Source organism: Alosa pseudoharengus, unplaced genomic scaffold (genome assembly GCF_046254945.1).
Source record: "Alosa pseudoharengus isolate Yale_2024_CS ecotype anadromous, Long Island Sound unplaced genomic scaffold, YU_APseudo_1.1 YU_APseudo_1.1_scf_18, whole genome shotgun sequence".
NCBI classification, from domain to species: domain Eukaryota; kingdom Metazoa; phylum Chordata; class Actinopteri; order Clupeiformes; family Clupeidae; genus Alosa; species Alosa pseudoharengus.
Window position 1 is genome coordinate 27,682,407 of NW_027468650.1, and position 22,502 is coordinate 27,704,908.

The 22,502-nt window shown below is 44.4% G+C and overlaps 1 protein-coding gene across 2 annotated transcripts in view; it reads left to right on the plus strand.

The window, feature by feature from the left end:
* col15a1a (collagen, type XV, alpha 1a) overlaps nt 1–22,502 on the plus strand; it is a 100,060-nt gene that overhangs the window by 17,065 nt on the left and 60,493 nt on the right. For both annotated transcript variants that reach the window (XM_076290808.1, XM_076290809.1), the window contains exon 3: nt 20,577–21,124. In XM_076290808.1, the coding sequence (XP_076146923.1) occupies nt 20,577–21,124 (548 nt within the window). The remainder of the gene's footprint in view (nt 1–20,576; nt 21,125–22,502) is intronic.

Below are 22,502 nucleotides of genomic sequence, written 5' to 3' on the forward strand. Positions count from 1 at the left end.
TACTCTGCCTGTCCCAGTGCTAGGCCTAATGATATGCTTTCTCCGTCTAAATGCAGGACCTCTTCTGTACATATTCTTCCTTCTATAAAGCGGGGTATAATCCAAATACAGTAATTTCCTGTGTATAGCTCATTGTGTATAAACCGTAGGGCAGTATTTCATGCAAATTAATTACATGTATTAACCGCACCCATGTATAAAAGGCACCCTTAAGAGTTTTATTTTACCTGAACATAACATTTCCAAAATCATTTTGATGGCACATAACCTCATAATATGACGAACGGCACTTCTGCCATTGTCTGAGCGGCCCTTACTGACCTGGAAACTTTCTCTGTTCGGGTAGAAACACTAACCTGTAAAGAAGAAAGTCTTCTTTAGTGCTGTGGATTAACCTCATAACTGAATTCCAATTCAATGACAGTACTACATCATCTTGTTTTAATACAGACTGTTCCATACATTCACTCTCTGCACAGCTGTTGCCTCACCCACACCCTAACTGTCTTGGCATTCCACAGAACGGATGCTACATGAACTTATTGTCCTAACCACTCTACCTGAACAGTGGGACTTAGCTGGCTTTGATGCCCCAAAACATATAGTAGCCAAAGTGACACACCAAGTACATACTCTCACATACTTATACATTACTGACTTACTGACACACAATTTCCTCAATTACTGACTGTTTTATGTACCCCTCCTAGTGTGTGCAGTTGTCTGTAGATAGCCTTATCCTGTACGGGGGGGGGGGGGGGGGTTGGCTAGTATGAATAGTATGTGAGAGGCTATGACCCTCACGGATGACTTGTTCTTGCTCTCAACAAAAGCTGATATGGCAAATGAGGGCCGTGTGTCGTTTATAAGAGCGTCTGAGTTTTGGACGGGGTACAAGAATGTGCAGGGGAGGCCACCTCTGCTGCCCTACCTGCACACCTGGCTCTGTGTGTCCACAAGTGTTTTTAAATCCATGGGTAGTCTGCATGACTGTATGTACAGTTTAGCATGTCATAAATCATGTGTGTGTGTGTGTGTCCCAGAGTGTTTATTTTTAATTAACAGGTCGTTTTCATCCAAAAAATACACATGTGAATATGGTACCTATGTACCTATGCAAGCCTGTGTGTGTGTGTGTGTGTGTGTGTGTGTGTGTGTGTGTGTGTGTGTGTGTGTGTGTGTGTGTGTGTGTGTGTGCGTGGTGTGGGAAAACCCAGAGCAAGGAGGTGGATGCACACACCTGAACTCAAAACCCTCTTTGAAAAGCTCGACTGGGCCTGGTGTGATTGTCACTCTAGAGGCAGGGGTCAATGACAGGGCGGCCTCAGCTAATCTGACCACACATGGAGAGAGAGAGAGAGAGAGAGAGAGAGAGAGAGAGAGAGAGATGAGGGATATAGAGAGAATAGGGAGAATGAAAGAGAGAGGGTTGTGCTGAACTGTGAGAGAAAGAGAGAGAGTACAGGGAAGGCTGGGGAAGAGGCTATTTACATTTCTTGACACAGACCTCATGGTTGATCCTATTTTTCTTTTCCCTGACAGCTACCAGAGGTACATAATTCAGTCATCACCCCCATGACACACACATACACACACACAAACACACACACACACACACACACACACACACACACACACACACACACACACACACAAACACACACACACACACACACACACAAACACTTGGACTCTTTTGACTCCAAGCTGTGACCTCTGTTCGTTTTTGCACTTTTATATGAGGAAGGTCAGACTGAGCAACTCAGAGCCTTGTAAAGCAAGCTTCACATGTGAGGGGATCCTGGAGCCTGCTGGCGGCTTAGACTGCAGCTTAATGGAAAACACACTGCATTGAAACACACTAAAAAGGCAGCTTTACTGGAATCAGTAATACTCTCAAACTCTCAGACCAACGTATCTAATTTGTTATTAGTTTATTTATTTCTAACAATTGTTTGGGTACAATTTGAAATATTTACTGTACGTATGTATGCATAGCAGAGCATATTGGCAGCCGTGGCCCACTGGTTAGCGCTTCGGACTTGTAACTGGAGGGTTGCCGGTTCGAACCCCGACCAGTTGGCACGGCTGAAGTGCCCTTCAGCAAGGCACCTAACCCCTCACTGCTCCCCGAGTGCCGCTGTTGTTGCAGGCAGCTCACTGCGCCGGGATTAGTGTGTGTCTCACCTCACTGTGTGTTCACTGTGTGCTGAGTGTGTTTCACTAATTCACAGATTGGGATAAATGCAGAGACCAAATTTCCCTCACGGGATCAAATTCTTCCCTCACTTATATACTTACTTATACAGTGTAGTCAATGATCAAGTATCAGCAATCAAGCATCTCGATGTAAGCATGTTTGCAGGACATGGTGACTTCATATATAATCTAGTAGGTCTATGAAATCATCTTGTGTTTGATAATAATAAGGCTAGGTGTCGAGCCACTCTTAAACGCTTCATTTTAAAAAATGAATCCATGTAAATGTAAAAAGACATGACAGAATGCAGGGTCAAAAACCTGTCTTGCCATTACTGAAAGATGTCACTGTTGTGAGCTGACTTCTGTTTTTGTGTATTCTAAAGTTAGAATGTTCTAACTTCACTCAGCTCATGAGCATCAGGGAGGTTTGCCAAAAATCTGGATTAGTGACAAGCCTGGATAAATTAACTCAAAGTGTGAAGCTTCCTAATAGAGCATATGGCTTTGTTTTGAAACGGGAGGGAAGCCACGATGCTCTTCTATTAGAAGGTTTACTACCCTGACTTAACTGACAGGTTTGACACTAATACACGTTCTTGGGATACCTTATGCATCATGTTGTGTAATGGCCAACGGGGTTGTGAATGTATCCCATCACCACCACCTGCATCCCCTGGCACCTGACCTTCCCAGCTGTTAACATGATTCAGAGACACAAGAGACCCTGACGACAGTGCTCACTAAATCTAAGAAGTCGAGGAAAAAGCTTCTTCTCGAGAAGGCCGCAGATGGCTGTCCTTAGGCTACATTTCTCCCGCCCTCACATGGGCGAGAAGTCTGACACAGATGTTCCCAAAGACCCCGCCAAACACCCTGCCTGTCAGCACCCTCTTCATGTGCGTCACTGAAATAGCTCCCCCTCTCCCCAGTAGCTCCTGGATTTTCTTTGTTCCGCTCAGAACGTCAGCATGATTTTAATGAGTCCAATCAGGGTAGGGATTTAGGCTATACCTAATAGTGTGTCCCTCTGTGGTTTAAAATTGCCTGACTGAAAAGCTAAGCTAGCTGCAGCAGTGCTGTTTTCTATCTCAGTCTCCAGAGGAGGTGATGTTGAAGTCGGAGTGAGCTGAGAATGAGACTACACATCTGTCATGTCCTTTATCATAACAGCAATGGAGCACACTGTGTAAACTGAAGAGACAATTAGTGCTAATGTTTGAAGCTTTTGGCTCGGAATATCGTGTCAGGGTACGTGTTCAGAGTCAAAGTTCAGCATCTGTGGCTTTGGCTGAACCTGACTGGTATGGGGAATGAAAAACAGTTTCTCTGGGAATGTGTTTCATAAGGAAGAGATATTAAGACTCTCAACCACAAGGACAACTTCTCTGTGTTTGATTATATCTCTCCGACATGCTATTTCTAGATCAGATTTGATTAGTTTCAATTTTATTTTGGCTGAACTGTCACTGCCTCAGGGATTGAAGCTTTGTCTACTTTCACTATGTTGCATTATGTATTTTATTTGTCATTAAAAATGCTTCTGTTGTAGCCAAGTCAAGGAGACTCCAGACCAATTAAGGGTTTTAGATTGACTCTACCCATTAGGTTGATAATCTCTTGACTGTAATGCAACTCTCTGAGCTGACAAGTGATTAAATGTTACAGTATTCTATTATAGCATTACCTTCTGTAGCATGTTTCAGTGTTTTAGTACATTGTTTCAGCAAAATAGTAGTTTTACACTAGTTTTACACTGTAGTTACACTGTTACACTGTGACTTGTTGTGTATTCCTAGTTTGGCTGCATGATGCTTAGTTTAGCCTGTAGTGCAGTTCTGCGTAGCTGTGATGGAACTGTTTGGTCATGATTAGTGTTGTGTGTGTGGGTTAAACATCCCTTACATCCACTCCACCCACATTCCGCTCCCCACTGTGATGGCACACGCACAGTTCCACAGCGCGATGTCACTTCCTGCCTCCGCTTCACACCTGTAAATGTAAACAAACAGGGTGGCGCTAAAGCAGCACAGCAGTACGTCTGCTCAACAGCTGGACTTTTATTGTTCCCCTTACTGTCCTGTTTCTAATGACATGGTTTCCACTGTCAATAATATACCCCTGCTACTGCTCTCGACATTCTAATAACACAGTACAGCAGAGTACTGTATATTTATGCGTGCTGCACTATAGTTACTATAAATCCAGACATATTGCATATCGCACTATACAAATGACAGACATTTTAGTCTAGACTTTCACTTTCAGTAGATGTGTACGTGAAATGGAAACATTGTATGGGTTATAAGGAAGTTTGGGCACAACACTACATGGGCACATCATTGTCACATTTTTAAGTTATTACAGTAAGAAATCTCACCATTTCACAATACAGTATGTGGACAATGTGTAAAGTGAGATATTTGTTTACATCTAACTGTGTCCAGATGCATACTTTCACATGCATTTGGTTGTGTGCAGATGCATTTTGTAATAAATGTGTGGGTCCTGCAGACTGTGGGCACATCAGTCACCAGACTAAACTGAGAGGCACATTCATGGCCATAAGTGGGAACAGGCATCACAACCAGCTGACCCACAAACACACACAAGTAATTATTCACAAGTGAAATATGTACAGGGAAATACAAACTCACTCATATGCTCTCTCTATCTCTCTCTCTCTCTCTCTCTCACCCCTCTCAAACACATAATTATGGTAATCTATCTTTTCCTGAAATGAAGGTTTCCTCTGTGATTGTGTGGTGTGTTTGTTGGTGGTTAAACAGTCTAATAGTGTCTAGCCTCTTTTGTGTAGGTGTATATGTGTGTGTGTGTGTGTGTGTGTGTGTGTGTGTGTGCGTGCGTGCGTGCGTGCGTGCGTGCGTGCGTGCGTGCGCGCGCGCGTGTGGTTGTGGTTGTATGTGTGTGTGTGTGTGTGTGTGTGTGTGTGTGTGTGTGTGTGTGTGTGTGTGTGTGTATGTGTGTGTGTGTGTGTGTGTGTGTGTATGTGTATGTGTATGTGTGTGTGTGTCTGTGTGTTGTGGGGATAGGAACGCTAAGTTAACAAGCGTAGCCGAGTATTTTCCCCACGTCTGCTGTTCTGCTCTCTGCCGTCTCCTCACGTCACCCCCCCCCCCCCCCCCCCACTCATCTCTACCCGGCCTGTGGCAGACGCTCTAACAGGTATCGTCCTCCTCTGTTTATGTTTGGATCTTATCCAAACAGCCATGCTGGGAATCACTGTGTAATATGAACTCAAGCCAAGTGAGTCTGCAGATGTGTAGCTATTTCTCATGTGGCAACTGTAAATATAACACAGACTACACAGGCAATGAGAGCTGTTAGATTACTTAAAGGTGTTCAGTAGGGACTTACATGTGTAAGAAGAACGCCTTCAGAAATGATATATATATATATAGCCTCGGAAAGATAGAGACGTCGAGCTATATCATCACTTAAAGGAGCTTGTGTGGACAAGTAGGGTGAAGAGTTAAATGGCAATGATGTTATTACATACTCGTTCATCTGACTCCATTTGATTAATAATTTGTATCACCAATCAATTACCAAGTAACTAGTTTATCAGCTATGGAGGAGAATGGCATGGCACACTACAGGAATTGAAGATATACTATTGGTAGGCAAATGAACAATTTAATAGGCATTAAGTCTTAAAGGTAAATGTAACCAATATCACTTCAGTTGAATGTACAAGAAAACTCACATGGTCTACTGTAACAAAGTAGCAAATGGTTACAAAGAAAACTTAACCAATTCACAGAGGTAAACTTGACAAGTTAGAGATAACTGATACACCAGATAAAACAATACAAACCCAGAGATAGAGAGAGGGGGAGAGAGAAAGAGAGAGAGAGAAAGACAAAGGGAGACAGAGAGAGAGGGGAAGAGGGGGAGAGAGAGGGAGATGAAGAGGGAGAGAGAGGAAGAGCCCCAAGATGGGAAAGAAGACAGAAGAGCAGAGCAGAGCAGAGAGAGCCGAGAGGAAGAGAAGAGAGCCCTGGATGACCAGAGCCTCCACTTTTATCATTCACTTGGGCCACCCCCGACTCATCAGAGCCTTTGTTGTCTGAGGTGGATGGGTGTGGCCCAGGTGGATATCACAACTTTATGCTACAGTTTAATTCTTAATCTACAACTATGCACAGATACATTCAATTGTACCAAAACCATAATCAGACTGTTGCCCACATTACAAGTATTAATTCAAGACCAAACATGAATGTATTATTCACAACACATATTTACAGAGCAATACTGTATGATAATGAGGTTGGCCTATCTCACCACAAGACATCAAGTAGGCCCAGGACTGAGTTATCTCTCAGTAGAGGGGCCAGAACAAGGACCAAATGGTCACTTTAGGCATGAGCGGGTGTTGGGGATCTTTGGCCATGGCCAGCTAAGACAATACAGATCAAACGCAGGCATCCACACATGTAAATTGACTGCAAAAGGCATTCTTTAGAAATGCATAAGGTTTGGGCAAAAGACGGGCCTTACACATGTAATGCTTTATGCTGCAGGCCTGATGTGAAGGTATCCGTAAAGATAAACAGTTAACGGATTTGATAGTGTGGGCTGGTAATCCACTGGCAAATGATTTCTGATTCAGATGATAGCCATAGAAATGCTAATGCTGTTTCAAATCTGTTTGCATAAATGTGCCACTGATGCTGTGTGTTGTTGATCATGAAGCCACTTTTAAATGTTCTGGAAGAAAACTCTTAATACTTGGTCCCCAACTCTGCTTAAACAAGCATGTATAAACAGCTCACATATGCAGTCAAACACACACACACACACACACACACGGAGAGAGAGAGATACTTATCTCTTGTCCTTAGTCCACCCTCACTAATGTTTTCTCTAATGGCCCTTAGACCTGTGTACATTTCTTGCATGCTGGCTTGGAGTCTATCCTGGACTGCCAAATACACATACTGCAGGTTCCCAATAGCCAGTCTGTGCTTGAGGTTGTGTGCACTGGGTTCTACTGTGTGCTATCTGCTATCTGATCTATAAGTCACCCAACACTGAAATCCCTCCATGAAGATAATACGTAATCTTTTGGCTTGTCCCCTCTCATAAATATCCATCATCTTATGACTTCTGTCTAGTTTTATGACTTTATCCTTTTGACTATTCTTCTTCTGAGTGTGTAAAGTTCTGAAGAAATTAACTTCTTGAACCAGTCAATACTGTCGTGCGTAACGAGACTAGCCAGGTCCGCAGCTGTGTGTGGGAGGCACATTCCCGAGCTCGCTACCTGCTGAAAGTGCGGCTCCAACAGTGCTGGCTCAGCACAGCCAACTGAGGCGTCTTTGAGTCGCGGGCCGGAAAAGCTACCCTCCGTGGATTATCGGGCCACAGAAATGCGCCTCCATCTGTGTACTTAAGTGTGGCGCATGCAGGAGGAGCACAGAAGCGCCACTGTCTGTGGATGGCAGCGCGATGCTTGGTATGCACATATGCAGATGAATGTGGGGTTTCTGGGTGCATTTACAGTAGATGTGCAATCGACTAAAAATGTGGTAACAGAAAAAATTACAAAGGCGTATGCAGGTGTCTTGCATGAATGCTGTTGTATTTTAACCCCCCGTCCCCCACATTATATACCTCAATAGGGTGCCTCTGTAGAACTATAGAATGAACCAGCAGAATAACTTTAAAGAACAGAGATTAAGTATTTTTGAGTGCATCATTTCAGTTTATAAAGCTGTGATAGCTAAATGTAAAAATGACATATAGACAGTAAAATGACCACCTAACTGCTGATACAATGAGCAGCATTGCTGCCATTTTGAGTGGGGTGCTTGGACGTGGCAGTGGTCATCTAAGGTCACTTATTAGTTTGGCACGGTTTGAATTGGGTGGGTGGCACAAGGGCTCTCTAAACATGCAGAGGAAATGGGTGAAAAATGGGGCTATTTTCTCGCAGGGCATTGGTTTTGGCGTGGACGTCCATGGGAGTGGTCGAGGAGGAGGGGGAAATAATTGAGGTGCGATTAGAACAGCCTGTGTGTATCTGGGTCAGCGTGGCGATGGGCTGAGGTCATCTGGCTCTGCTGCTACATGGTCAGATTTTTTTTTTGGGGGGGGGTTTGTACACTATTATTTTTCATGTTTGTGGGATAGTCTGCAACACAAGATCTGCAATCACTTCAAAGAGTTTCGGTCATTTTTTTTCTGCTGCCTGCCCGCCCGCCTCTATGTCCGGTCGGCCCTCGTGACTCCGTGTGAGGTCAGCTTTCCTGGGAATTCTCCAGAAACTCCATATGTACTTCTTCTCGGTTTCTAAATCCTCCACAATCATCAGTGATAAGCAAACCCTTTGTTCCTCCCCGAAAAGAACAACACAATTTATTTGTTTGAAAGGGAAGTGTTCTCAAGCTCATTTTTTCTCGGCAGGAGAGTAAGTCTTCACCATTAAGCGAAGGCTTGACGTTCAAACAATGGGCCATTAGGATGCCAATGAAGACGTGAGCCTTTAACGAGATCCTGTGATATTGCAATAATGAGAACAGCACAGCTGAACAGGGAGTCAAAGGACGTCAAGCAGCTCTGCTGGACCAATCATCTCCTCTCTACATTCCGCTTCACACTCACCCACCCCCACACACACACACTCCAGCAGGCTGCTGTTGGCCGATGATTCCTTGGCCACGCTAACTGCTAACTTTTACAGGCTCAGAAACATTGCCTGAATAAATATTACATGATTATTGCTTAGTTGGAGTTTGCAGCCAAGAAATGATTAGCGATTAGTTTTGCCTTGTACTCTGTTGGCTTTCAACAGCTATGTTGCTCAATCATGTTTCCCAAAGAGAAGTTACCAAGTATATAATCAAACTAAGGCTATCTGTGTCTTGCAGGGTTTTTTCAGCTTCTTATGCCTCTCTTTGCTTCTGATGAAGTCCCTCCCTACAGTTTTCTTTAAAACTTCAAAATAGCCGTGCTGCAGCCAGCAGACTGTTAGACATATCTCTCTCACCTCATAAGACAGATGGAAAGGCTTTCAGAGCTCCCGAATACACACACACACACACACACACACACATGCACCAGCAATGCTCACCTCACTACTTTTAAAGCAGTGCTCATGAAACTCTGGAGAAAAAGTCAGTAGATTTCCAGGAGCTTCGTAATACAGACCTCACACTGCAACCCCAATAACTCTCCTCCTGAAAAGGTGGCTAAATGTGGCCCATAAGCTGGCATGGGTCTGCTATGGATGTTGCACTGATATGGTGTGGATCTTACCCTGATGCAGAGTATCTGTTCCATATAGTATGATTCTAGCCCTGATATAGCATGGCTCTGGCCATAATATATAATGTGGATCTTGCCTGGATATAGGATGGTTCTGGCATTGGTTTGGCATGAGCCTGGCACTGATCCGAACCTGGTCTGGCATAGCTGTGGCACAGGCATTGCAGATGAGGGCCAGCTGTGCTCCAGAGATGGCTCTATCTGGGAAATGGCAGCCAGGTTCCCGGCAGTTCCCAGCCCTCAGCTTTTTCCCCTCCAATAAAAATGCACCCTACGTCAAATGGAAATGACGTGTTAATGCCCACAATCATCCTACCTACTACACACATACACACAAACAGGCAAAATATCACACACACACACACACACACACACACACACACACTCCCCTTTTAACACCCTCCCCCTCTGTCACAAGCACTGTACCCCACACGCTCTCTCTCTGCATGGGGTCTGCCTGCTAACACTGATTAGGCCCTATAGACCATGACATCACCTTCCTACTGATGGCTAACCGGCTCCCTGGTAGTCTGTGCCGGGGCCACAGGGGCTGCTTAAATATCAAAGATGGCCTCCGCCCTCTCAGCCGTGATGAGGTAGTCTGTAGATATTTGGTTAATAGGCCAGCAGAGACAGACTGCCGCAAGGTTTTCGGAGCTGTCCAATTTCGTCTGTTTGTTGGAGCCACCGTTGTTTTGTGTAAATATTGGGGCATCAGGGGTGAGGACACACACACACAAATATATATATATACTGTATATACTCTCACACACATACATGCACACACACACACACACACGCACACACACACACACTCACACATATACACACACACACAAACCTGTCTGTGGTACCAAAACTGAAGCTTGTGTTTTTTACACATTCCTCACACAGTAAAGTCATTCTGATAGTTGTTCCATGTCATCATGGAACACTTAACTGAAAAAGAGTGTGTGAGGGGTGGCATCCTGCCATGGACGGGGTCTCGTCATAGCCATGCTGCTGGCGAGAGAGAGTTACCCATAAAGACATTTACAGCGGAAACAGTGTGCCCATACGGATCCCCTCTGTTGATCGAGATTAAAAAAATGATTCATTTAATCATTACCAAAATGACTTCAAACAAGGCATTAAGTGTTCAGGAAAGTATTTTGGGCTTGGACCAAGACAGGGGTAGAATAAAGTGTGTGTGTGTGTGTGTGTGTGTGTGTGTGTGTGTGTCTGTCTGTCTGTCTGTCTGTCTGTTGCCATCTGGAAGTTGGTACTAAATGAAATTTAATGGCAATAAAACCAAAGTAATATTTTACGTATCCCCCCCCCCATACGTGTCATTTCTCTGTTCCACTCCAGTGAGGTCTAATGCTGGATTTATTGTGGAAAATGTTGGTTTCTCCTTGCATACTTTTGTCAAACCACATTGTTCAAAGTCTAGATACTAACTGTGTAACATTTTTGAACGACATTAGGTTTTATTTCACATTTAGGAATGTTGTTAAATTATACTGGCATCAACTGTTGACTCCATCCTGGTAGTTGTTCCTTTCCAGGTCTGATTGATAGCACATTATGCAATCGGACTCCTCTGTTGCTGCTCTGTGCTGTCTTCCTTGAATAGTAATTATGACCGCCGCGCAGCGAAGCGGCGGTCATATAGGTTTAGTCAGATTTTTTCTTTTTCTGTAGCCCCCCCGCTGGACTGGACCCCCCGAAAGGAGGGTAGGGCAGACACAGTTTTCTGTGAATATCCCGAGAACCGTAGGGTTTAGGAGGACCACCTTTTTTTTTGTATGTTGATCTTAAGGGGCCATGTCAACCCATTCCATAACCTCATTTCATGTATAGCGCCACCTAGTTAAAAACAAAAAAGTAAAAATGATGTGTTGTAATCGCAGGTATCTGTGCCCTAACATGGTCAAAACTGCATGAAATTGAAAGTGTAGGATCATTATAACACCCTCCGAATGCGTGCCAAGTTTCGTGGACTTTCGTTCATGGGGGGCCATACAATAAATTAATGTATGTGTACATTTAGTGACCGTACACCAACAGAATTTTCTGTGAATATCTTGAGTACCATAGGGCCTAGGATGACCAATTTTTTGCGTATGTTTGCCTCCAGGGGTCATGTTAACCCATTCCATATGCACACATGTGCATAAATAGATACACACGCACACACATACACAGTAATCATACGTATGACACATACTCACACAGTAGACATATGTACGCATGCATGCACATGCACACACACACAGGCACATACACAGGCACACACACAAGCACGCACACACACACACACACACACACACACACACACACACACACACACACACACACATAAACATAAACATGTACACGCACACATGCACACAATTCAAGAATTTCTCAGAATTATGAACAGGCAAGATGGGGGTGGGGTTATATAAAATGTATTTTACATGTGAAATCTATGAACTAATCATGTTTCGGTACTTGTTGTCTAGCAGATACCATGAGAATTGAGTGTGCATAATGCAAATCAGTGAGACAGTTAGAATCATATATGCCTTTCAGCATGACTTATTTTTGTGGAAAAAATGTGCTGGACTGGGCGGCGGTCATATTTTGTACCGCTCTGTGGTACATCTAGTTTAGCCTGCCTCAGCCTTCAGCACATATTATTAGACCTCTGAACACCTACATGTATTCATTTAACACATGGGCTGTTGTGTGCTATCTAGCCCTGCCCCAGACACATGTCATTAAAGTTAGTATATTTATAATGCCATTGATGTGCTAGATCAGCTGTGCTCATCAATACTGTTCGACCAGGATCTTGTGAGGGTTTGTTGCGAATGTTATGGTCCAAGAGTGACTGAATTTCTCAAAGATTTTGATGATTTTTATGCAAAGATGCAAATAAAGTAGGCCTGTCAAGCATGCTAATATTGAGTTCAGTAAGTATTAAGGGATGCAAGATGGAGTTCATGATTTAACAGATGTTGTTATCCAGAGTAGATAGGTTATAAATTATTTCAGGTTTTTAATGATCTCTAAGAAATGATACTATGACTGATGTTGATCAGCATCTCACTCCTTCAACTGAGCCAACAGATGAGCCTGCCTCTTTCAGCATCGGCTATGGTATTAAAATTCTTGAGGCTCTCACCCCATCTCACAAACGGAGGCTGTGGAGACGTGGTTTTGTTTAGCCCCCCCACAGTGGTTTCTACTGTGGCTGCCACCAACTCAAGTGCTTCATTAACATCAAAGCACTGTACAGTACATTCTCACACATTTGAGCGATCCACTATACATTTATTAACAATAAATCTAATTGAAGCGGGAATATGAAATGATTGTTTTTTTTATTGGACAGTTTTTTTTTTCATACAAAATCCTTTTCAAAATCCTTTCCAAGTCGTTATAATTTGGCTTTATTGTCAAACAATCCTAACTAGCTGAGTTTGAATTATCACACATATCTGATGGCACTAGATCATCAGAGAGCTTTGACCTTATGGTCTTTATGTCAGTGTTTCTCACTGTTAACCCCATGGTCTCTGCTTTTCAAACTTCAAGCAGTTAGACTGGAGTGGGTGCATCATGCAGCATGCAGAACTGTGTAAGGGCCTCATGCATGTTCAAGGTTATGCAGGGGTCTCTGGCTTATATTACCGCTAATGTCCTTGTTTGCTAATCACAGAAATGAATACTTTCATGTTGTGAAACAATCTTGGATAAAATCAGACAGTGTGTGTGTGTGTGTGTGTGTGTGTGTGTGTGTGTGTGTGTGTGTGTGTGTGTGTTTGTGTGTGGCATAATCAGACACGGTGTTTATGCATCAACACATTACAGAGTTGTTTACTTTTGTGCATAGATGCTAACACTCCATGACTTTGTGAATGCGCCCCATTCATTCCAATAACTGCTGTAATCCTTTGATCAAGGCTGAAGCCATCTGACCTCTGGTCCTTGCTAACGCGTGTGTTGACTGGTGGCTAAAGTGCAGAGAACAGATGCATGCTTTGTGTAGGAGTCTGGCTGACTGCAATACTCACCTGTTTGCGTCGGCTGGCTAAAAGCTCCAGGCTAAAATCTACACACAGACAGACACAATCACACACACACACACACACCACTTTTCAAATACAATGCTCTCTGACATCATGCTGGAATTGTCTCTTTATTAAAAGACTTGTCTAGTGTGAGGTGGATGACGGCCAATGTTTTTGGTAGGATGAGATTCTCCCCTCAGGCAAACCTGCTATTATCATGTCCGGAGGCCACCCACAGGACTTAAAAACTTGAACCAAAAAGCAGTGAGGGAAACCACAAATCCACCAACCCCCTCAATAAAGCCCCTACAGCCTGAAGCAAAGCTTCCAGATGGGCCTACTGATAGGCACTGGGAGTCTCTGCAGGAGTAGGCCAGCATTCAGGACACAGTGATAACAACTAGTGTCAACAGGATATATTTAGGATGGTCTGAAGACAATATAGCCAGTTGTATGGCCTCTATGTAGGTTTCTGTAGAAGCCAAGGGTCCTCTGGAAGAGGGAGAGTTGGGGGAAAGAAGGAGGTCAGTGTTGAAATGAAATTCCTCACTGGTCCCCAACTGGATCCAAAAAGTACACAAACCCTGTTTACTTTATTGGACCTTTGCAGCAAGCTGTTTGGCTTGTGTTAGTGGACTTGAAAACTCTTTCTCCCCTTTTCCCCATCATCACTATCCTTATCATCATCATCATTATCACAGTCTTTATTATCATCCTCATCATCATCATCATCATCATCACCACCACCACCACCACCACATGTATTCAGTATACAAACGTTTTCATGATCGTTATCATGACCATTATCTTCAGATTTACTTGGCATCAGCCTAACCACACATTTCTGCTATGGACTAGTAGTGTGTGATCAAGTTTGCTTGAAGAGATGCCCCTGAAACAAAGAGGCCTTAGCTTCCAGAATTCCTTCCATTCTTCCGGAGGCGCCGCGTTATCACTGGGCTATGCTCAGGTCAGCTCGCCATCATCGGGCCAATGCAGTCGCCCCTGTTGACAGCTATGGCAACTGCTGTAAGTGAATTCTTCCAAGAAAGTATGTTCGCTAGTAACGAAGCCCCGCATTGAACCCTCTGCCTGCTCTGATCTCAGATCAGCTCCCGTTGTGTTCATGTAGGGCTGGTTTCAGTTTCGGTCACCTCAGGAGCGTGAAATAGCTAAATCAAGGACAGAGGACCAGCGGAACAGAGCGATGATGGCGTGTTGGAATGTTAGGTGCCTGTCGTTGCATATCCCTGTATTCAGCAGCCATGGCTTGTTGACAAAGCAACTCTTGCATCACATTTGCAGCCCGAGCTCATTTCCCTGATGAAAGACAGAATCGAAAACGGCATCCATCAACTTCAGTTGAGTCACACACAGTCAGAACTTATTGCTACACCTTCTTCTGTTTTGAGTTAAACTAAGATAGTATAAAGCTTGATCAGTTTTAATTGGAATAAGTGCCAATTCAGACTTCAATTCACAAGCACACAGTTTCCTACAAATTGGGTGGCAACATTTAGGACATGGATAAAATATTCTGTTTACTGCTGGCCGGGGTCTTGCATCCATTGTTTTTCATGGCAGGAAATGGAATAGAAATTGTGCCTTTCTCTGTTAGGACTGCTTGTGCGTTGTGACATGAGCACCAGATCGAACCAAAACAACAACAAAAAAAAACACAAAAGCATCTGCAGGTTTATGAACTCCATACTTTCCCATGGTCATGCTGGCAGTTCCAACGGCTAAGATGCACAGCCAAACCCCCAGATGTGTCACAAATCATGGCCCAGCTCTGAACACAAACTCATTCTATCCAATCAGGAGAATGACATCATTCATTGTTGATTTCCATTTAACTGCAGATTAGCAGCTTGCACATCATGGGTAAGAAATGCTTACTGTGGGTAGTAATGCTTTTGGGATGGCAGTTTGCTGTGTGAGTAGTTTCATTTAATGACTTTATCCCGAGGACATTTCGTCACTGCGCGGAGCATCTGTAAATGGAAATCTGAATTGCGTCTACCTTTGGCTCAATGGAAGCACTGCCGGGGCAATGCCAAATACCCACCTACAAGTCTCTTGCAAGACTGAGCCCCCGCCTAATCTACCTGACAGGACTTAAAGAGCTTGATTAGCGGGGACAACACATGTTTTATGCGCTGCCATATCCAGTTGCTCTCTAGGCAGCAGGAGATTAGCTTCTCCACAGTGACTTGCAGGATTGCTCTGGTGTTGTTTACGTTTGCACAATGGGCTTTTTTTCCCCAATACACAGGTTTGTCATACCTCCCCATGACCTGAAGCACAGGCAGTCTAAGGGGGCATCGGCTTTCCAGGGCAACCAGTCAGGGGGCTACGTGAGGCGAAGGGGATGGGGTTGGGGGGGCTGCCATTTTGTTTGAGCTTGATGTTTGAGCTTGATGTTAACTAATGCTTGGTTGCAAAAAGGGGAACTACAGCTCCTCTGCAGTGTTGTCTTTGTTATTGCAGCGCTGTCATGCTGAGTTTAATTCTTTTGTCACCTTAAGACCCTGTGGCTCAGATGGTCAATCACCGTGCCAACAGCACTGAGGTCAAGACTCTGTTTCCACATGGGATCCCATGTACTGAATTAATATGTATTTACTTACTCTGTGGAACACGTCTCTTTGAATAAAAGGACCTACTAAATGTAAATATAAATATGGGTTAGTATGTGGCATTGGGGTTAGCAATTGTTGAGAGAATCTTCAGCTCCTGTCCAAAAAAAACCCTTATAAAACCACAGCAACGGTATTAGTGGTTTAAGGCCTCTGGAACCCGGGGCTACAATAAGAGGTTTCTTTCAATCAATGTATTCCATTTCATTTTGTCCTTAAATACAGTACACTGTGCTCTGTCTTTGGCTGTACAGTTGGGAAGGCTTTGATGTCTCTGCCCTCCAGTTCAGCAGCGAGCTGTAACATTTCCAGGTGATGCCGAGTAGGTGCTGAAAGACTGCTGAAGGGCTGTATTAGAGGCAGTATATACAGACATTATGTTCTTTGAGATTATATTACATTGGGTCATTTAGCCCTCTCTTTCATCCGTTCAACCTACTGTATAGTTTTGTGAATTTGATCTCGAAACATTCCGGTGTTGACAATGTGTCAGTAATACTGTACGCTACTGTATGTGTACCTTGAACACTGGACCTACTGAAGCATTAGCTTATCGACAAGAGCTTGGGATATGTTATGGGTATTTGAGCTGTTTAATTCTTACATATGTAAGAAATTGTGTATGGTGATATTTCCAGGGGTAGGTCCTATGTACTGGTTCAGACACTGAGGTTGGGTCACTCTTAGTTTTCTCCCTTCCTCTGTACCATTTCAGTATTATCTTGGTTGATTTCACCTTTCAGGTCATGGGGTACTCCCTCACTGATATCATGTGTTTGAATCTCAGGAAGCACACACAGGTACACATATTGTAAGTCACTTAGGAAGTATCTGCTAAATTAATAAAAAGTAGCACACAGATATCCACAGATGTGTGAAGATGTCCACACACATAGCTTTCCAATGCTCTTAGATTGTTGTTTTCAAGCACTTCAGTGCTGCATTCCATCTACACTGCTAGGGCCCAGCTGGCAGTTGCCTTGTTTCCCAGAGTGCTTGCAAAACAACGCAACCCCAGCATCCCACTGCACTTGGCCCAGGCAGTTAATGTTGTCCCTGTTAGGCATGCTGTCAGCCAGGACACTGAGCAGAAGCCGCTGCAATGAAGGGAGAGATGTGCCACGTTTAGAAACCGGGGCTGTGGCTCTCTCCATATGGGAGCCATATTGGCTCTTCTGAATAAAATCCGGCCATGTAGGAATTACTTTAAGTGGAGGTGCTGAATGAGTTCAGTGTGCAATGGTTGCATTGTGTATGGGAACCCCCTATGAGTGTGTCTCAAGTGCACCACTAGATCACTGCAAATATGCTGTACATGTGCCTCCTTGCTCACTTACGTAAAACATACACAAATATCCATCTCTCTCACTCTTTCCCTCTCTCTCTCTTTGTCTCTGTCACACACACTCACACACACAGACACTCATACAAACAAAGTCTCTCTCTCTCACACTCACACAAACACACACACATGCCCAAACAGACGAAAGACATAGGCAGTGTGCAGTTTGTCACTGATCAGCATGTTTGTTAGATTGAAATTCTGTTCGGGAAATCTTCAAAAGTTACAAAGCTACTGTTTGTAAATGGCCAAAGGACCCTTTCACTATAATACACTTTTTATTCCTAGTTTTCATGTCAGGTTAGTAGGATGCCAGCATAAATTAGAAGAACGCTTGGAAAGCTCAGACCTCCGCCAAGGTCAAATGCCTTGCCGCAACAACAGACAATACACAGACTTACACAACAATGTCTGTGTCTATGGCCTCGATTACAATTCAGTCCAAAGTGTAGTACATTCTTCCTTCTTCCTTGGACCATGCTACACCCTTCCAACACGTGTCATGACGATCATTCTAGCAGTTTTTCTAAAATCCCACTGATTGAAACTGACAATTGAAGTGAACAGAAACTGACAAATAAACTAACTACACAGATATCATAACCTCTTTAATGAAGGTAATAACTGATTGAAAAAAAAATGATGACAATAGCTTCTTTTCACTTAATTCAGTCATAAAAGCAGATGTTGGTTTGTCCTTTAGATGGCTTATTACGTGTTGCTCTCCTCTTTCATCAGAGAGCGCCTTGGTACCGCAGATCTTTTCCGTAGAACCAACCATAAATGAACCGGAACATAGATAAATACCCTCAACGTCCATCCAGCCTCCTGTGTCTGTGTCACAGAGCCACACACCTAACCAGCACCATCTGGCTAAGACCCACTGGTTCTTTGTTCCATTACAGCAACGCGCTAATGAACAGAGATTGCAGTAAAATGGTCTCCTGTTAAAACAGGAGCTCTCCAAAGTCAACAGTGATGTCTTTGTACTAATTTCGAATGAGGTAAAGACATCTGTAAAGTATTTGTGAGTGGTTGATAAGTATTTAGCTCAAATTCTTCTAGCATTAGTGGACTCTTGATGAAGGGAAAAAGACCTGTTCTAAGCATGAAATAGTGTTGATTCAATCTCAGGCTTTTTGCTCATAAAGAGGTTTTTTTTATGTGTGAATGAGATTATTGCAGTGGATGCATGTTTGTCGATGAGAGCACAGGAGCCAGCCAAGTACTTGTTTGTGGACTGTGTATTTGGCCTTAAATGATGGCAGCGTTGCCTCGCCAGATATGATGTCACAGTTCTGGGTCAACCAGCTGCAGTGGGTTGTGTTCTGTGATTCCCAGTGCATCTTGGGAAACTGCACCTGCTATGTGTCTTCTTGTTGCCTTTTCATTGGATTGGAAGAGCCAAAAACATCCGCCTTGCTGTAATGGCGATGGTTAGTCGTCAGCATATCAGGACAGTTTCAGCTTCACTATCCAATGGCCTTGTTGTGGCCAAGGTGGGCTGACTAAAACAAATTTCTTTTGTACATGTTAACGGCACCTTTGGCAAAGTGACAGAGCTTAAGGCCTTGAAGCAGTCTTCTGGGGGCCAGCTAACCTCTTGGCTCACCTGCTAATATTATTTCCAGACTAAGAGCTTGAGTGCAGTTTACCTAGCTAACACTAGGATCATTTCTACAGCGTCGTACTATAGATTCTCCCCCTTTTTGCATGTTTTTAATATGTGTGTATTTTCAAAAGCAGATCTTTTCATAAAAAGAGCATTTTGTAGAAAGTCGACTTTCACAAATGGCATGACGGTGTACCCACTGGGATGCCGCTCAGAGAGTCCCCCGTTAGGATCCGGCTTTGGTGTGGTCAATGCAGCTAAGCCCATTTTACAGGAGCACTCCTGTAGCCCAGAGCGTATTAGTCTCTGCTAATGCCTTCCAGATGAGGCTGCCTTATTCCAGTACCTTCGGACAGAGCGAGCAATTGTTTCCGCAGGTCTCCGTCGGTAACGAGGAGCATGTGTGTTGTGCTCGGAGCTTGGTCGCTTGGCCGCCACGACGTGCAGGAGCAGGGAGGGAGGTTGGATCGAACCATTCCGAGGTGGTTTTTGGGGGGAGTGGGGTGGCAGTAGGAAGAGAGTTCTTTTTGGCAGATGGTAACACTTGACTGTCTAGTCCGTCTGGCAAAAAGTGATGAATTGGAGGCCTTGCTTTGTGCTTGAAAACAGAAGCTCATTGACATAGACAAGGAAGGGAGAGAGAGTTGCCAAAGCTGCTTTGCTACCTGCAGAGTAAATCTCTGAATGCACATTCAGGTCTCTCTTTCTCTTTTCCTCTCTCTCTCTTTCTCTATTTCTCTCTCTCTCTCTCTATTTCTCTCTCTCTCTCTGTGTGTGCTCTGTTCCTCCTGCATTGCATGTTACTGGGCTTCCCCTGTCTTTGATTACCCAAACACGCCTGATTGAGCTGATGGAGTTTGGAGTGCTGTGATGTGATGATGAGATCAGCTGGACGTGTCCTAGCTGAAGGGACATGAAACAGACCGTGCCCAGGGTCCCACTGGAGTAGGCCTGGGAAAGCCTGGTGATGAGATGTGGAGCAACTCTTTAGGCTGGAAATGGGGTTTCTGTGCCTTGGTCAATGAGTGCTTGTGAGATGCATATGTGTGTGTGTGTGTGCGTGTGTGTGTGTGTGCATCAGGTTTTTTTCCACATTCGTATATGTGTATGTTTATGTGTTTGTGTGTGAGAGTGTGTGCACCTGCATAAGGTTTGTTTGTATATTTGTGGAAATGTCATGTGAACAGTTTCTTAACATGTGTGTGTGTGTGTGTGTGTGTGTGTGTGTGTGTGAATGTGTGTGTGTGTGTGTGTGTGTGTGTGTGTGTGTGTGTGTGTGAGTGTGAGTGTGTGTGAGTGTGTGTGTGTGTGAGTGTGTGTGTGTGTGTGTGAGTGTGTGTGTGTGTGTGTGTGTGTGTGTGTGTGTGTGTGAGAGAGTGTGTGAGTGTGTGTGTGTGTGTGTGTGTGTATGTGTGTCTTTGGTAACAGGGTGTGTTTTCTCTCAATCTTAGAGCGGGGTACCAAAGGCCAGCTGGACCTGACGGAGCTGATCGGAGTCCCACTCCCCCCAGCCGTAGCCTTCATTACAGGCTTTGAGGGCTTCCCTGCGTACAGCTTCAGCCCTGGTGCTAACGTGGGCCGGCTGGCGCGCTCCTTCATTCCTGACCCCTTCTTCAGCGACTTCGCCATCATCGTCACCGCCAAGCCCACCACCCGGAAGGGAGGCGTTCTGTTTGCCGTCACCGATGCCATGCAGAAGGTGGTGCACCTCGGCGTGGAGCTGGCGCCGGTGGAGGACGGCACGCAGCGGGTGGTGCTGTACTACACGGAGCCCGGTGCCACCGCCACGCAGGAGGCGGCGTCGTTTAAGATGGGCGAGCTGACGGGGCGCTGGGCGCGCTTCACGCTGGCCGTGCAGGGCCATGAGGTGCGTCTCTACATGGACTGCGAGGAGTACCACCGCGTGGCCTTCCAGCGCAGCGCTGGACAGCTCACCTTTGAGCCCAGCTCTGGCATCTTCGTGGGCAACGCCGGCAACACCGGCCTGGAGAGGTTTGTGGTGAGTATCAGTGCCATGTGGGTACAGGGGAGGGGACGTGTAATTCTACCAAAGTCGGGGTTCGGTCTAGAAAAAAAACACGTTGTTGCTGAACCAGCGTTGTAGCCTACAACATAACTTTAGCTCAAAAGCCAACCTACTCACAACTGTTTCTAGAAGGTAAGAAGGTAGATGCGTTCATAATTCCACATAGGCTAGGACAGAGAATACATAGAATCCAGCTTGATTTTTGCAACAAATCAACCTCTTGCATTAGTGAGTTATGGGAACATGCTTCATTATAGGGACATGCTTCATTATGAGGACATTGTTGTTTACGGGGACACCACTGGCGGACATATGAGTTTGTTTTTAGGAGAGTGACTGGATTGTATTATAGAAGGCCTCTACACAATGAAATGTATTGTATTTCAATGACAATGAGCCTCATCATGCAACTTGATTGAAATTGTATTTACAGATCTCCCTACAGCAACCCTCCCAAATAAACCTGCTTCATATTAAATTAGAATTCGGTAGCTTTGAAGTCCTCATCCATCTTTCCAACACAAGTGTTTGGCCACAGGAGAGGTTGTTGATCTCCAACATATACGGGGTCCTGTCTCGACACTGCAGACTCTGAGTCTGAAAGCTAATTGATCAGAAGTCGGGACACGAAGCATGGGACTAATGACATGGTGGCAGACCACAAAGCACTGACAGCGTGGCAGTAAGGATGTTTAACTAAGATGACATCAGGCGGTGCTGCATGGGAATGCTACAGAGTCATGAGTCATAGTGGATGTATTTGGCTTAAAGGCTGTTTGGCTACAGCTCTTGTGTTGATAGCTTGGTCGTCACTCCATGGCAGTATGCCTGGTACGGAATCAGGCCACTGAATATTGTTCAATCCTCAGGCAACAGTTTGTGTGGGGATGCTTGCTGCGCCTACATTTTATATAAAATGTCTTCTAAATGTGATCTATTACAAGATCTCTGAACATGAAATGAGAACTTCAGTGGAGGCGGACAAGTGTATGATGGAAATGAACAGTTGCCAAAGGTGAGGCAGTGTCCTGTCATCAGATTGACAACATGTTGTATATTCCTGAGTCCCATCTGCTCTCGTTCCAAACATGCTGTCTGTTAGTGAGGTTCACAGAAAACACCTTAATATTTATCTACTGTGGGGCTTGAAATGGTCTTGCAATACAGGAGTAGACCACCTAGAAGAATACATAGAGAAACCAGAGAGAAAAGACAAAAGGTGAACAATGGTATATTCTCTATCGGTGATGCCTTGTATCAGAAAGAAAAAATATCACTGTTGTTCTCTTTCCACCTATCTGCCGTTCCTCCTCCCTCTCTCCCTATCTCCCCCCCCTACCTTTATAATCGC